The 13501-nt window shown below is 42.5% G+C and overlaps 1 protein-coding gene and 1 non-coding gene across 3 annotated transcripts; both read right to left on the reverse strand.

Moving 5' to 3' along the window:
* Nucleotides 1–2216: 2216 nt before the first annotated feature.
* EIF4G2 (eukaryotic translation initiation factor 4 gamma 2) lies at nucleotides 2217–12999 on the reverse strand. 2 transcript variants are annotated; one of them, XM_027580611.1, is made up of 22 exons: nucleotides 12590–12999; nucleotides 11554–11680; nucleotides 11174–11239; nucleotides 10368–10508; nucleotides 9697–9799; nucleotides 8832–8963; nucleotides 8678–8744; nucleotides 8442–8593; nucleotides 7964–8074; nucleotides 7695–7778; nucleotides 7514–7612; nucleotides 7090–7231; nucleotides 6823–6983; nucleotides 6355–6468; nucleotides 5695–5820; nucleotides 5448–5552; nucleotides 5144–5359; nucleotides 4798–5056; nucleotides 4260–4464; nucleotides 3925–4136; nucleotides 3716–3837; nucleotides 2217–3046 (listed from the first exon to the last, which is right to left on the reverse strand). In XM_027580611.1, exons 1-22 carry the CDS (start codon nucleotides 12966–12968, stop codon nucleotides 2981–2983), a joined length of 3189 nt encoding a protein of 1062 aa, XP_027436412.1. In that variant the 5' UTR covers nucleotides 12969–12999; the 3' UTR covers nucleotides 2217–2980. The 2 variants fall into 2 exon arrangements, with proteins under 2 accessions (XP_027436412.1, XP_027436413.1); XM_027580612.1 differs by lacking the exon at nucleotides 6355–6468.
* Nucleotides 6160–6302, reverse strand: LOC113915634. Its single transcript, XR_003517778.1, has one exon. It is a non-coding gene; the product is annotated as a small nucleolar RNA SNORD97 (small nucleolar RNA).
* Nucleotides 13000–13501: the final 502 nt, after the last annotated feature.

The raw sequence follows: 13501 nt of genomic DNA on the forward strand, positions 1-13501 counted from the left end.
GAAAAGCAGGCGGTAAGCAGGTGGTCACAACGCAGCGGGGTGAAGTGCTAGATGGGGAGCGGGAGTAGAGGCCTCATAGCAGATGACTGTTTTGGCTCTCTACCCGTTTCGAGTTCTTCCTTCCCTCCTACACTGTCAGTCTTCACGGGAGTCTGGGCCTGCCTGACACAGCAGAACCCAGGCGGCCAGATCCGTGCTCTGCTCCAGTAAACAAAGTAAAGGGTGAACACATGATCCAAGCCCAGTCAGTTGTGGGCTTCTCTCTGGAGCCCTGAACCTGGCCCTGGTGTCCCTGGGAAAGTCAGACGCTGGCACAGGCTCTGGGTTTGGATGGGATGCTCACAACACTGCTCTAGCAGAGTTCTGTAGTTCAGGCAACCCAGCTTCCCTTCGTCCCCCTTCATTTCTAAGCCTGGTTCTCTGGGCTTCCTTTGCATCCCTTAAGTGAGATGCCAATAAATTCCCTTTCTAGCCTGTCCAGCAACCACGAACTCTTGATTGGTACAAACTCCTCAATCTTGGCAGAGAAAGGCAAACTTTCCAAATGTGGGATATTTATGCTAATGCCTGAAGGGATGAGTAAGAAGTTAAGATGGAGGGAGAGGTGGAACAGTGAAGGAGAACAAGGGCTCTCACAGCCCCACAAACAGATGGAAAGAAAAAAAAATGTAAAGGGACAAACAGCAGGTAACTCCCTTTTTTTTTTTTTTAAAGATTTTGAGAGAGACACAGCGAGAGAGGGAACACAAGCAGGGGGAGTGGGAGAGGGAGCAGCAGACTTCCCACTGAGCAGGGAGCCCGATGTGGGACTCGATCCCAGGACCCTGGGATCATGACCTGAGCTGAAGGCAGACGCTTAATGACTGAGCCACCCAGGCGCCCACTCCCTTGTTAGTTTGTATTTTCTTGAGGAAAACTTGGGGCCACTAAAAGGGCAGAGGAAGGACCAGTTTTACAACAGTGATGTTAAGAAGGGAGTGGAAGGAGAGCAAAATGAACTAGAGGGTGACCCTTAAGTCAATTGCAATAGTTCAGGCTTAAGACAGTGGGGCCTGGACTGGGCAGTGCAGGGGAGATGGGGTTGAAGTCAAGGGCTTCAGATAGTCATCATGGAAGACAGACAATGTGGGAACCAGTGGGGAAATGTCCAGCTGTTGGATGCACCTGCTGGATGACCTGGGAAGGCTTGGACTCTTCAGCATGTAGAGGAAACTGGAGCGCTCTAGGAGCTGAGCATAGTAACATGCACACTGCAGGCTAGAAAAGAGCCTTTAGAAGCCTGAAGGCAAATAACCAACTGTTGCATGCTTTTGATAGGTCAGTTAAGACTGAGAAATGCCCCTTGGATTTATCTGCGGATTGGCAGCTTAGCATGGAAGCAGCTCTTCTGAAAAGGCAGAAGCTACTGAGAAGGTAAAGTATGAATTCACGTGTACTAAAATGCCTCCTCCTGTGCAAGGCGCTCTTGCTAGGGACATTCTATTACCTTTAGTGATCGTGGCCCCGTTTAAAAAAAAAACAGCTCAGAGGAATGAAACAAATCTTAAGATCTCACTGCTCTGAAGTAGTAGGGATGAATGCAGTCTTAGAGCTCAGGTCTTGTGTTCTACTTTAATGTCCAGATCCTGCCACATAGGATAAGTTCATTAATGTGTGATTTGGTTCAGTAAATATGCTTACTGTGCGTAGGTACTGTTCTAGGTGCTGGGGCAACAGCAGTGAACAAAAAAGTTTTAATCTCACACGCTCAAAGTCACATATAAATACGCAGTTAAGTCACAGTAATGGTGGACATGGCAAATGTAAAAAAGGGGGAAGAGGTATAGCAAGAATGTGTTGTTACATTTTTCAATAGAGGGGACGGGCCCTTATGAATTAACCTGACATTTGAGTCTTAGGGAGGCGGTCCTCTAGTTATGGGGTGGTGAGAAGAATGCATGGCACATCCCAGGAGGCAGGAGCAGAATGAGCAAGGGCAAAAGTTGCAAGAAATTGGATCAGACTAGAGGAGGGCCAACTAGATCAGATGTAGGGCAGTGTAGACCAAGGCTAGTGTTTTTACTTAGAAATGATACCAAGTTTTTTGCTACACATCTAAATTCGTGAGACTTACCTCTGAATTCTGTGTCTTGCCATGGGAAGTTCCCAAGTCCTCAAATCTAAGATAGGAGTAGTCTTTATAAATTTGTGGCTGCTACTTAAGTCACACACAACTCTTATCAAGTATCACAATGTTTATTGATAGATACAAGTATATAAAATCAGGGCATGAACATGACTTGATAAATTAAGTAGACTTAATTTCAATACTATAATAAGAGGGACCAATTCAAATTCTCACCATTTGTTTCACACCCACAAAACCACTTCAAGGGCATTAACGATCTCTCAAAACTGATCAGTTTTGTGCAAGTAAACCATGTTTCTTTTAAAAAGACTTGTGCACTTGCCCAGGCTCAAGGATATTAAAATCTAGCACATAAAGCCCATTACTAGAGGTAGAAATACAGGCAATATACTATTACGGCAACAACCATCAATTACAGTTAAGAATTTTTCTGTAACAACCAAATGGATAATCAAATATTGCAACAACTCAAGTATTACTGAGCAAAGTGCATTTCTACAGTATTCAGTGTTGCTATTCAGTTTTCTAACTTAAAACAGCCTATGATAACTGGCAGCAAAGAAGGTCCTTGCAATAGACTGCCTCTGCTTGAGAACTTAGGATGTAATTATTGCATGCTGCTAATATACTATCTAAACATTAAAGATACTCCTAAAATATTTGATGGTAGACTATGATTAAGACATTACACTACAAAAAAACCTTATGCAGAAGGAAATCCTAACTGACGTGCTTCTGCTTTAAATATTGTGAAAACATTACAGCGGAATGAATTTTCGCAGTGGTTAGGTCAGATGCAGTTACGTCATAGCAACAGTATGTTTTGCACAATTTAAGGCTTTGGCTGGTTCTTTAGTCAGCTTCTTCCTCGGACTCCTCCTCTTCAGCAGTTTCTAGCCAGGTTAGCCACTGATTCACCTGTGAATTTGTCATTCCACAAAATTAAGCCACACTTATAGAAGACAGAAAAACTCCAACCAATAGTTTTGATTTAGGACCGAGCTAGCAAACATAACCAGAGGAGAAAAGTTTTAGGTAGTATTATCTTTTAGGATTGCTAAAGCCTTCAGAACATACTGCTAATATTGTCTATTGGCTAGAAGTTATTTAAAAAGGTGTGGAGTCGTATTTGGGAAGCGGTACACAGCCAGTGAGCTTGGACAAATTCTGGGACACTACTTCCAGTTACCTTGCAGGTTCATTTTCGTACAGGACAGGGGCTTGTCCTGAACCTACAATAGGTTTAAGCAGGGGCAGGGGGAAGAGTCCTAGAAGTAGATTTCCAGCCCTACCCCAGAATTGCTCAATCAGATTCCCCAAGAACAGGGCTAATGATAAAGGCTTCACAGATGCTTCTCACAAAAAGACATTGTGGAGAAGGCTGCCCCCCTGGAAAACCACAGACCCTTCCATAAGCTAGAGTAAACAGCACAATGAGGTAAAGCCATGAAGCGATGAAAGGCTTCCAACAGTGCAGAAGAGGAGGTACGGATAAAACTAATGAAGAGTCTTTAAAACAAATATAGGATGCAAAATACCAAGCAAATTGAAAAAGGCAGACTAAAATGCCTCCAACAAAAGATTTACCTGGAACAAAGCCTTGCCTTTCCCAGGAAACTCTTGGGTTATATCTTCTTTCCAAGCCAAGAAAGCTTCTTCTTCAATAATTTCCATGTCATAAAAGTGAACAAAAAAGCGGAGTAACATGCCTACAAGACAACATGCAATCCCATTATCTAGTGCGCTGTTGGGGAGACGTGGCCCCCACTCAACCGTCCCCCCAGCCCCTCATTCACCTTTGGGGAAGTTGCTGTGGTAGCAGTGCACCTGCAGAGCATACAGGGCACTGACTTGCAGATCAACATGATCATGAAGAAATTTCTGCATTACTGGCTTGAAAGAAAGCAGCAGTTGTTTTTCCTGCTCTAACTGTTCTTTGGAAGGAGCAGAGGAAGAATCTGTCTCATCACTGGGTGGGTTTACTTCACTAGAAATATACTGTAAGAAGCTGCAAAGAAAGATCTTGTTAGAACCCAAAAGCAAAATTTTCCAGCTCAAGAAAGACAATTCTTAGTCTCTTGCCTGAAGACATTTTTCTAGTCAATAAAGCACTAACTCGAGTTTTTCTTACCTAGTCATTAAGATGTTCACAAATCCTTTATCTACATGAAGTTTGGGGGAGATGTTATCTTTAATCCATTTATATATGGTTTGAGGGGATGGATCCAACTTTATTTGCTTCAACAGTTCCTTCTCCAATTTGAGGAGTGGGAATAAGAAACTCAGTCCCTTTCCTTCCAATATCTCCAACATGCGGTCCTTATTCTGATCAATTTCTGAAAAGACAAAAGCCATCTCCATCATCAAGTAGTTCATTTTAGCCGGTTGGCCTGTCTATAGAGAACAGCTTCATAAATTATTTCCCATAGGTAGATTAACATAAAAGAATAAAGAACCCAGCAAAGGAAACACTTAGTATTTGGATCAAATGAAAAGTCATTAAATCATAATCACTTTTTATAAAAGGTGCTATCTAGCCTGTGGTAATGCTTATGATTATCTGGACAGGATAATCAAACAGTGTGATGATTTATATAAAACCACTCAAGGTACCAAGACTCTCTAGACTTACTATTCAAAACAAACAAAAATCCCCAGCATTCTCTTACCTGGGAGCATTTTCTGCATATTGACCTTGCTTTGTTGAAAAAGTTCTGTTAACCATTCTCGATCTTGTAATTTAGCTAATTGCTGAAGACAAAGTAAGAAGAGAGGAAAATGGGTGCCACTTTCCAGTGGTTGAGCTAGTTCTGAAATGCTCACCAGCTCTGAAATGATGGCACGAGCTGCAAACTGTGCTAAATAGGATTTCACCAAGGGGATGTCAACCTCCAGTTTGGGGCACTGGTCCAATACATTCAGGAAAGCCTTAGAAGGAATACATAACATAGTCAGTTTATCAATTCTCAAATATAAATGCAAAAGAGTCTTCACAGAATCAGACAAGTGTTGTACCTGCATAAAGTTGTCACTCGTGGCTATCCCCTCCTGTTTGAGCAAACTGATCAAAGAACTTGCTTTTTCTTTATCTTCATCACTTCTATCTAGTGACAGGATAATTACTTTGCTTAACATCTCAGGAAGAAAGTGTTTAGGAGCCCTCATTTCTCGGACACCACTGACAGCTTCATTTGCATTCCCACTATTCAGATATTCAGTCACAACAGTTTCCTGAAAAGAACATAATCCAAGTATCTTTAGTGTTTTCCTATCTCAGATACACTTCATGAATTTGACTATGTGATTATTTGAAACTTACAGTTAGTTTAAGTAGTTCTTCCTTTGATGGTGGTGGCTTTTTACTGGTCTTAGCAGGCTTTTCCTGGATAAGTGGTGGATTAGTTTTGAGACCAAGCTGAGGTGTCTAAAAAAAAAACCAAAAAAACCAGGTATGAATGTTTAATTAAAAAAAAAAACACTCATGAAGTTACAGGGAAGACACACACACACACAAAATCTTCAGAAGTACTCTATCAAGAGAAAATGTTGTCACATTGCAGTCATACCTGTCCCAGTGGCGGTGTTTGAGTGCGTGGTGGTTGTGCACTAGGAGGAATCATAGTTATCTGGGGCTGAAGCTTTGGCACTTGATTTTTATTCATTAGGAACGACTGAGCAGGCCTCAGACTAATCTAGAATTGAAAACAAAAAACGGCAACATGCAGTTGGCAAACATTAGATCCAACACCTACAATTCAATTCAGCATATACAAACATCCTAGAACCTAAGGCAGAAATTTTGAGTACTGATGGCTGAAAAAGTTGCTCCATGTTAACGTAACTTCAGGCAAGAAAACTAAAGATCTGATCCACACAAAAGATACTGGTCAACAAATCTTGTATTTGTACTAGAATTCTCCTAGGAGAAGCATCATTAAGATATTAAAAATTAGAAAATTAGTTTACAGGAAAATCGCAATCGAAATCTTGACAACCATTTTCTTTGCTCTAACTGAAGACTTTTAAGAGACTTGCCCTCATATCTCATAATCTTCGCTCATAGGACGCTGGACATCCAAAGAAAGAAAAAGTAGTACAGAAAAGAAAGAAGAAGGTGAAGAACTCCAGCATTAAGTCCTCTTAATAACGCGTCTTATTTATAATCATCGGGCAATCGATTTCGGATTTGACAAACTTTGGTAGATAAGTAACACAGGCAAATGTACCTCATCTGCATTAAGCTGTCCTTTCTTAGAAAACCGAGGTGGCATATCCTTCGACTGTCCTTGCAGCTGGGATAAGAGTCCCTGACTCTGGTTATGGTAGAGCTGGCTTAGCCCCTATTTTAGAAAGGGAGAAAGAAAGTCTAGATAAAAAGGGGTCCACAAATTATGGTAATCAAGTACCAAAGGGATGAGCCAAGCCATAGGGAAAGTTTAAACTGAATTTGCCCAGAGGAAGTAAAAGATGAAACAAGGGAAGAACAAAAATCTAGCCTGTCAAATAAAGTGCTGTGATTTTACCAATCGTAAGGGTATCTCACCCAGTTTTAAGGAACTGTCATAGATAATAAATTTGGTTTAGAAAAACACACATGACCCTAAAATATTTTCACTTTTAAAAAAGCGAACAGTAAATCACATACATTACTGGATTTAATACTTGTTACCTAAGCATTCTCAATGTTTTCTTACCTGGCTTTTCATGAACTTGCCTCCCATCTCTCCGAACTGCGATTGTGTGGGAGGCATGATGTGTCCCCCATGGCCATTGAAGAGTTGATTCGAACGATGACGCCCCATGGTGGGTGAAAATCTATCCTGGATAACTCCTGGACCAGTACCAATTCCGCTACCTTAAAATACATACAGATGAACAAACAACTCTTTACAACTCTGCTACTATTAGTGTTTGAGGTTTTTTTTTTTTTTTTAATCGAAACCAGTTTCAGTCACAATCACCTGGCATTTGTCCAAACATATCAGCAAGTCCTCCTAGTGGGTCCCTATCCATTTTCATCCTGGGTGGCATGAACGGTCCCTCCAGAAAGAAGTCACTTCTCATCCCTTGAGCCATAGGAGCAGGAATAAACACTCCTAGATCCTTTAAAAATAAAGTGAATGAACACCTGATTCTAGACACTATTTTACATAAAACTAAAATCCTTATAACTGAGAAAAACAACTTCTAGGCTACTAGAGTGCTAATTATGTAATTTCTATATATAACTTCTTCCCATATTACACAAAACTAAAAACATTAAGCTCCACCAGTAAGGAGTCTCACTCAAATAAATGTTAATAGGATCCTTGCAGTTTCATAAATTTAAAAACCACTTGATTAAAAAATTAAAAAAAAAAACCAAACAAACCATCAGCATCTTACTTTTACTGCATCTTGACGGATTTGATTGATCGTCTTTGGTCCATTGTCAAGAAAAGCCTTGCGAGGAACCCAATGGTGTTCTCGCAACTCTACGGTATCCTTTAATTTAAAAAGTTTTATTAAGTTTTAATATTCCCAAAGAGAAGAACTCAGCTTATCAACATATTTAAACCAGTTTTACCTGCAGCAGGAAACGAATCCTTGCTGGCAATTCCTTACTTAACATCAAGGAGCACATTCGGGCAAAGTACTGATCCATTAAGGACTAATAAAATAGAAAAATACCTCATTAGAAAAAAGTGCTATGGCAAATGAATACCATCATTTAAGTATGTTAAGACCTCTCGGTTTATAATCAAGAATGGGACAATCCCCTGTATCACAAAATCAAGTCATTTAAATAAAATTAAAACAAGCTACTTATACCACTTTTGTCAGCAACACACATACCTTAGCTCGTTCATGGTCTAATCTAGGTCCCACTGTCCTCATTATCTGACAGAGGCACTCCAAATCCTCTCCCATATCTTTGAGTTGGACTCTCTTCTTCTTTTCCAAAAGCTACCGAAGAAATAAACGCCACGGGTTGACAAAAATCTTACTTGGTTTATAGTTTTAACACTTCTCCTTATGTTTGCACTGACAGAGAGCACACTCATCATACACAGTAGTAAGTACAGTACTGTTTGATCTGCACAGAAATCCTTCCAAATTATGCAGTTTTAACAGAAGTAGGTAATTCTATCTGTACTTTACAAAACACACCGTGTACTTTAAGTACCTGTTTATAACATTTAAGTTTTGCTAGTCATCTGAAATATTTAACGTGCCTACCAACATTCTCCAATGGCACAAAGCAATTATAATGAGACTTTCCCCCAAATGACGATGTACCCAACGACTGATCTAAACCAAAATCCATACTTACTGTTTTGATGCACTTATGAAGGATAGATTCATGAATAAGATCAAGCTTTCCAAGTTCTCCAATGAATTTGATGTTCCCCAACATCTTGATCTTAGCAATGGCTCTCTGTTCCTCCTCCTCGGGGAGGAGGGGATTTTCACGCTTATCATAGACTGAAGAAAAACAAAAAAAAAGTCAGCTTTCAGAATAAAGTTGAAAATACACCGTACTACTAAGTATCAAATATAAACTCTCACCATCAACATTTCTGGTTCGGTTTTCAAATTCATCTTGTAATTTGGAAATTAGGAGGCGTCTGAATGTCTATAGGAAACAAAGACATTTGGCAGGTTTTGTTAATGAAATCTTTCAAATCAATTTTAAAATAAGCAAGCAAACACCACCACTTACTGTGCTTTGCTTCTGTCCTGGCTGACCCTCTGCTGCTGGGCCATCAAAGTTTGGTGCATCTTCTGCCAATCGCAGACATAGCTGAGCATACAGTGAGCTATACTTTGGCTCTTCTAGGGCTTTGTCCACAATCTACAGAAAATAGGCATGTTTTAAACTAAACACGGCAACTTTTTGCAAGAACCCTCGCTTTAACTTAATACTTCCTTACAAGTCTTAAGGATCTTTAAATCCTGTGGCAACTTTCTGACAAAATCTAGGCCTCATCTACCTTGTAAAATCATTAGCACACAGCCTGGAAAAATACAAGCACTTATATATTAGCTCTAAGATGGTACCAAAAAAGTCCAACTGTACAGATCTCATGAGTAACAACCCACCACCAGGAGTTGAAAATATCTCGGGATATTGAAGCTATAAACTGACACTGGAATCTTACTATCAACTATCCTGCGATTCATTTCTAAGACCAAAACAGGCTTTCCACAGAAAGAAAAACATTAAAAAAACCCCAAAACCTGAATAGCTGTGCTTAGCCCGTCTTCACTCTCCAAACGTAATATGAACATGTTTTTTTAGTACAATTTAAAATGCACCTTTTATGACAAAGGACAACCACACTTGCAGTAAACAGTTTAATGTATCCAATTATCAAATCACTTATGTTGTACACCTGAAACATTTTTGTCTATACTTTAATATAAAAATAAACATTCACCTCTTAAATCTGATGCTATTAAAAGTTGGTAGTTCTTTAAAATCAACAGTTCACGCCTGAGTTTTAAACAACAGTCCAAGTGTACCAAAAAAAACCCCTTGGGTTTGTTAACTATTTTACTTTCAGTTAAACCAACTTTTAACTTACCAGCAGTATGACCCCTTTAAGGATGAGTTTAGACTCTACACCCACATTGAGGAGCTCAAGGCATAGCTTGTCAAACTTTTCAGGAGTAAGCTTATTTAGTATGCTGGGGAGAAAGGAATCACACTGAAGTGTCAGGCAACACACAAAGAATTAGAATTGAAAAACTACTTTTAAGTTATGTTCATCTTTTCCTTCCATCAGGGAGTATCTAAGACCTACCACCCTCTTACCCACCCAGCCAAGGCGATGTTAAAATAAACCTCGCACTACTATTCAGATCATGTTTGTACCTGCTGGGGGTTCCCAGCTGTTTGACAAATCTTTCTCACTATCTCAAAACCCAGGGAACAAGAATCTCCTTATTAGCAAGGCCAAAATCCAGGAACTAAGACCATTATGCTTCAGTGTGTTACACACCAGGCATGGGAAACATCGGGACAGAAGTTTTGTGGATTTTAACCCAATGACTGCAACTCTTAGGCCTCAAGATACCTATTATGCTGCTGTCTTCAATTTAAGATAAAACTGCCAACACTGGCAGTCATTAAAATACACACTTTGGACATGAACACTGCCTCCTGGATAATATAGCACATACACAAGAAAAACACAGCCAACTCATTCCCCCTCCCCCTCCTTTTAGAAAAGACAAAACCGATCTATAAACTTACCCTCTTACTTTCCTGAAGATTGCATCATGTCGTTCTTTTTCATTTGCGGAGTTGTTTGCTGCGGAGTTGTCATCTCGTCTAGTGCTTCGTGCAGGAATCCATTTCTGAGCGTTTTGCCCTGGGGTTTTCCCCAGGAACTCGCTAGTAAAAATTAAGATATATAATTAAAATTAAAGTTTTAATTTAAATGTAAACCCTAGCACTGTGACATATCAAATGTCATACCGGTCAGACATCTTTCTAAATAGAAAGTTTACATTTTTTCAACTTCCCTTACAATTAAGCAACTCACAATCAGTGCTTCTCAAAGGGTGAGCATCAGAATCACCTGAAGGGCTTGTTAAGACAAACTGCTGGGCCCACCCCCAGTTTGTTTTACTGGAGCTGGGACACGGCCAGATACTTTGCCTTTTTAACAAACTCCCAGATGATGCCAATGCTGCTGCTCCAAGCGCCACACCTTAAGAACATCTTCTCAAGTCCTATGACCATGTTGCATGCATACTACACTTTACTACCAAATCAGTATGGATAACTGCTGATAATAATTTCTGATTTCAGAAATAACATTAGTGAAAACAATCCAAAGAGTTAAGGGAACAAAATAGCAGTCTGAGAGCCCTAATTCAGTGATTTACCAAAAGAACAATCAAGAGCTGATATTCTAAATTAAGGATATGTAGCAGAAACCATGCCCGGTAGGATTAAGATTCCTGATATCTATTGCTGTATGTACTCTTATGCATGAGAAAGACTATTCATCTAAATGTTTTATAAAGCTCATTGTTACTACACACTTACTATACCTGTTGCCAGCAGTCTTGGGATAGTGCTGAGGTGCACCCCTACTTCCTCCTCCGCCCGAAGAAGCACTATTAAAAACAAAACAAAAACAAAAACTGTATGCCAACTGTCTCACCTAAAAGAGCTAATGGGTCTCTTGAATTATTCTGTATTTCAGAAATTACACCACAGATGAAGACTGAACTTGGGCCTAACTGGAAATGATTTATCCTCCAGATGGCAAACAGAAGGTAATGCAAATTTAAGAACTTAAAAAAAATAAATGGCATTATTACACATTAAACTTGCAGCACATTAAGTCAGAATTATTTGGTGTGGTTAATTCTTTTAATCTTGTGATTAGCCTCTTCATAACAATTGCCAAAAATAAATCCACACATACCTGAAACGAGAAGCACCCCCTTCTGCGATCGCACTCTCCACTTTGGCGGCTTGACAACGAAGAATCTTCAAAAGAATAATATTAATGGATGGGGTGGGGAGGGAAGAGGTTGGGAGAAATGAAAAACCTAGAATGAGAGAGAGTACCAAAATTAGACACTGCTAATATTCCAATCTATAAACCTTCCTTCAATTATATATTTTAGATCCTGGCACTGCAGTTGATTGAGCTTTCACTGCATTGCAGATAGATCTAAGACTAAAATTTAATGTACTCAAACACAAATGGACAGATTTTATTTTGTTTAGCCACCTGGAAATTCCCTTTATGTTCAAAAATGCAAAGAGCCTTCGCAGAAACATAACATCCCGCCTGCGAACAAACCTTCTGAAAGAGCCACTTTCTTGAGAACTAAGCACTGAGATCAATAAGAAAATCTAACTCCATCAACACGAGCACATTATGTGGGAAATGTCCTAAGCTTTCACTGCCTCGACGAGCCCAGCGGACTAGATAAGGAATTAACTAAAAGGCTGTTGAGTCTTCTTCACTGTCCATTCTTTCAACACCCCCGCACAGAGGGCATCCGGGAAGATGCGAGAGGGACTTGGGTGTACAGTGGCTGGCACTCGGCAGGCAGAAGACACGGGCAACAACATGGCAGCAGGAACCTCCGCCCATTTTTCCCCTTCCTGGGAACAAAAGAGCAGTGGATTCCTCCCACCCAGGCTGGAGTTAGGGAAGTGCTTCCGACAGCCTCCCGGCGAAGCCGCTGGGGGCAAGCCCCGGCGGGGAGGAACGGAGGCCGCCCCCGCCGGCCCAGCGCCCCGCTCTTTGTTCTCCAGGCAGGAAGGCGGCCTCCTTCCCACCCGCCGCCTCCGAGCGGACCCCCTCCTTCCCCATAAATCCCCGAGGGACTGACAGCCGCCTCTCCATTCCCTTCCCAGCTGACAAAAGGACGCAGATTCCTTTCTCTCCCCTCTTCTCCTGTCCCAGGCGGAACCCGCTCCCCGCCCGCACCGGGGCCTCAACATACCGCCTCCCCGCCGGGAGGCCGGGCTCCGGGACTCCTGCGCCTCGGCTGGTCCCGCGCCAACGGCCGGGCCCTCCCCGCCGGCCGGCACGTCGCTCCCCGCTGCGGCACGCGCAGCCCCGCCACGCTCTCTTCCCGTCCGAACACACCAGCGCCGAGGCCCGCCCGGACCCCGGCCACCGACACCCACGATGACGGCTGGAGGCCGCCACGGCTGCCGGTTTCCTTCTACTCCGTCAGCAACGCAATAGGAGAACAAAGATGAAGAATTTCTAGATGCCTGAAGAGCGGAAAAAACGCTAACAAGGGTCGCCCCGCCCGTCTCCGCCTGCGGCCGCCATTTTGTACCACTCGAGAAGAAGCGGCCGGGGACGGCGGCCATTTTAGAGCGCTCTGCTCGGCGGCGGCGGCTCCACTCACCTTCACCGAGAACTCAGCAGCTGCCGCCGCAGCTGCCTCCTCAGGATCCGGTAGTCGGGGACAGGGAAAGGAGGGGAAAGGGGAACGGAAAACAAAAAAGGGGGAGGGAAGGGGGAGGAAGGAGTCGGAACGGCTTGGAAACGCTCAGTTCAGAGGAGTCGCTGCTGCAGCCACCACCCGGTACTCGCCGCCACCTCCATAGAGCTCCGACTCGCTGCTGGCGCTGAGGCGTGTCTGAAGCCGAACTTATCACTCTTGGGCAGCCGAACCCACCAGGGCCGCCCCGAATGGCTCCTTCGCCGCCCAATCAGCAGCCGGACTTCAGCCTGCCACCAATCCTCGGAGAGCGGCGGGGAGGAGCCACAGGGCCAAGCTCGGTTGCGGCGCAGTGCCGCCGCAGTGCGCAAAGCCATATTCGCGAAGGCTCTGAAGCCAAGCTAGTGGCGTAAGGGGCGCTGAGCACGGTCGAGATGTGGGCCACTTGCGTAAAGTCGG

The sequence above is a fragment of the Zalophus californianus genome, chromosome 11 (genome assembly GCF_009762305.2).
Source record: "Zalophus californianus isolate mZalCal1 chromosome 11, mZalCal1.pri.v2, whole genome shotgun sequence".
NCBI classification, from domain to species: Eukaryota; Metazoa; Chordata; class Mammalia; order Carnivora; family Otariidae; genus Zalophus; species Zalophus californianus.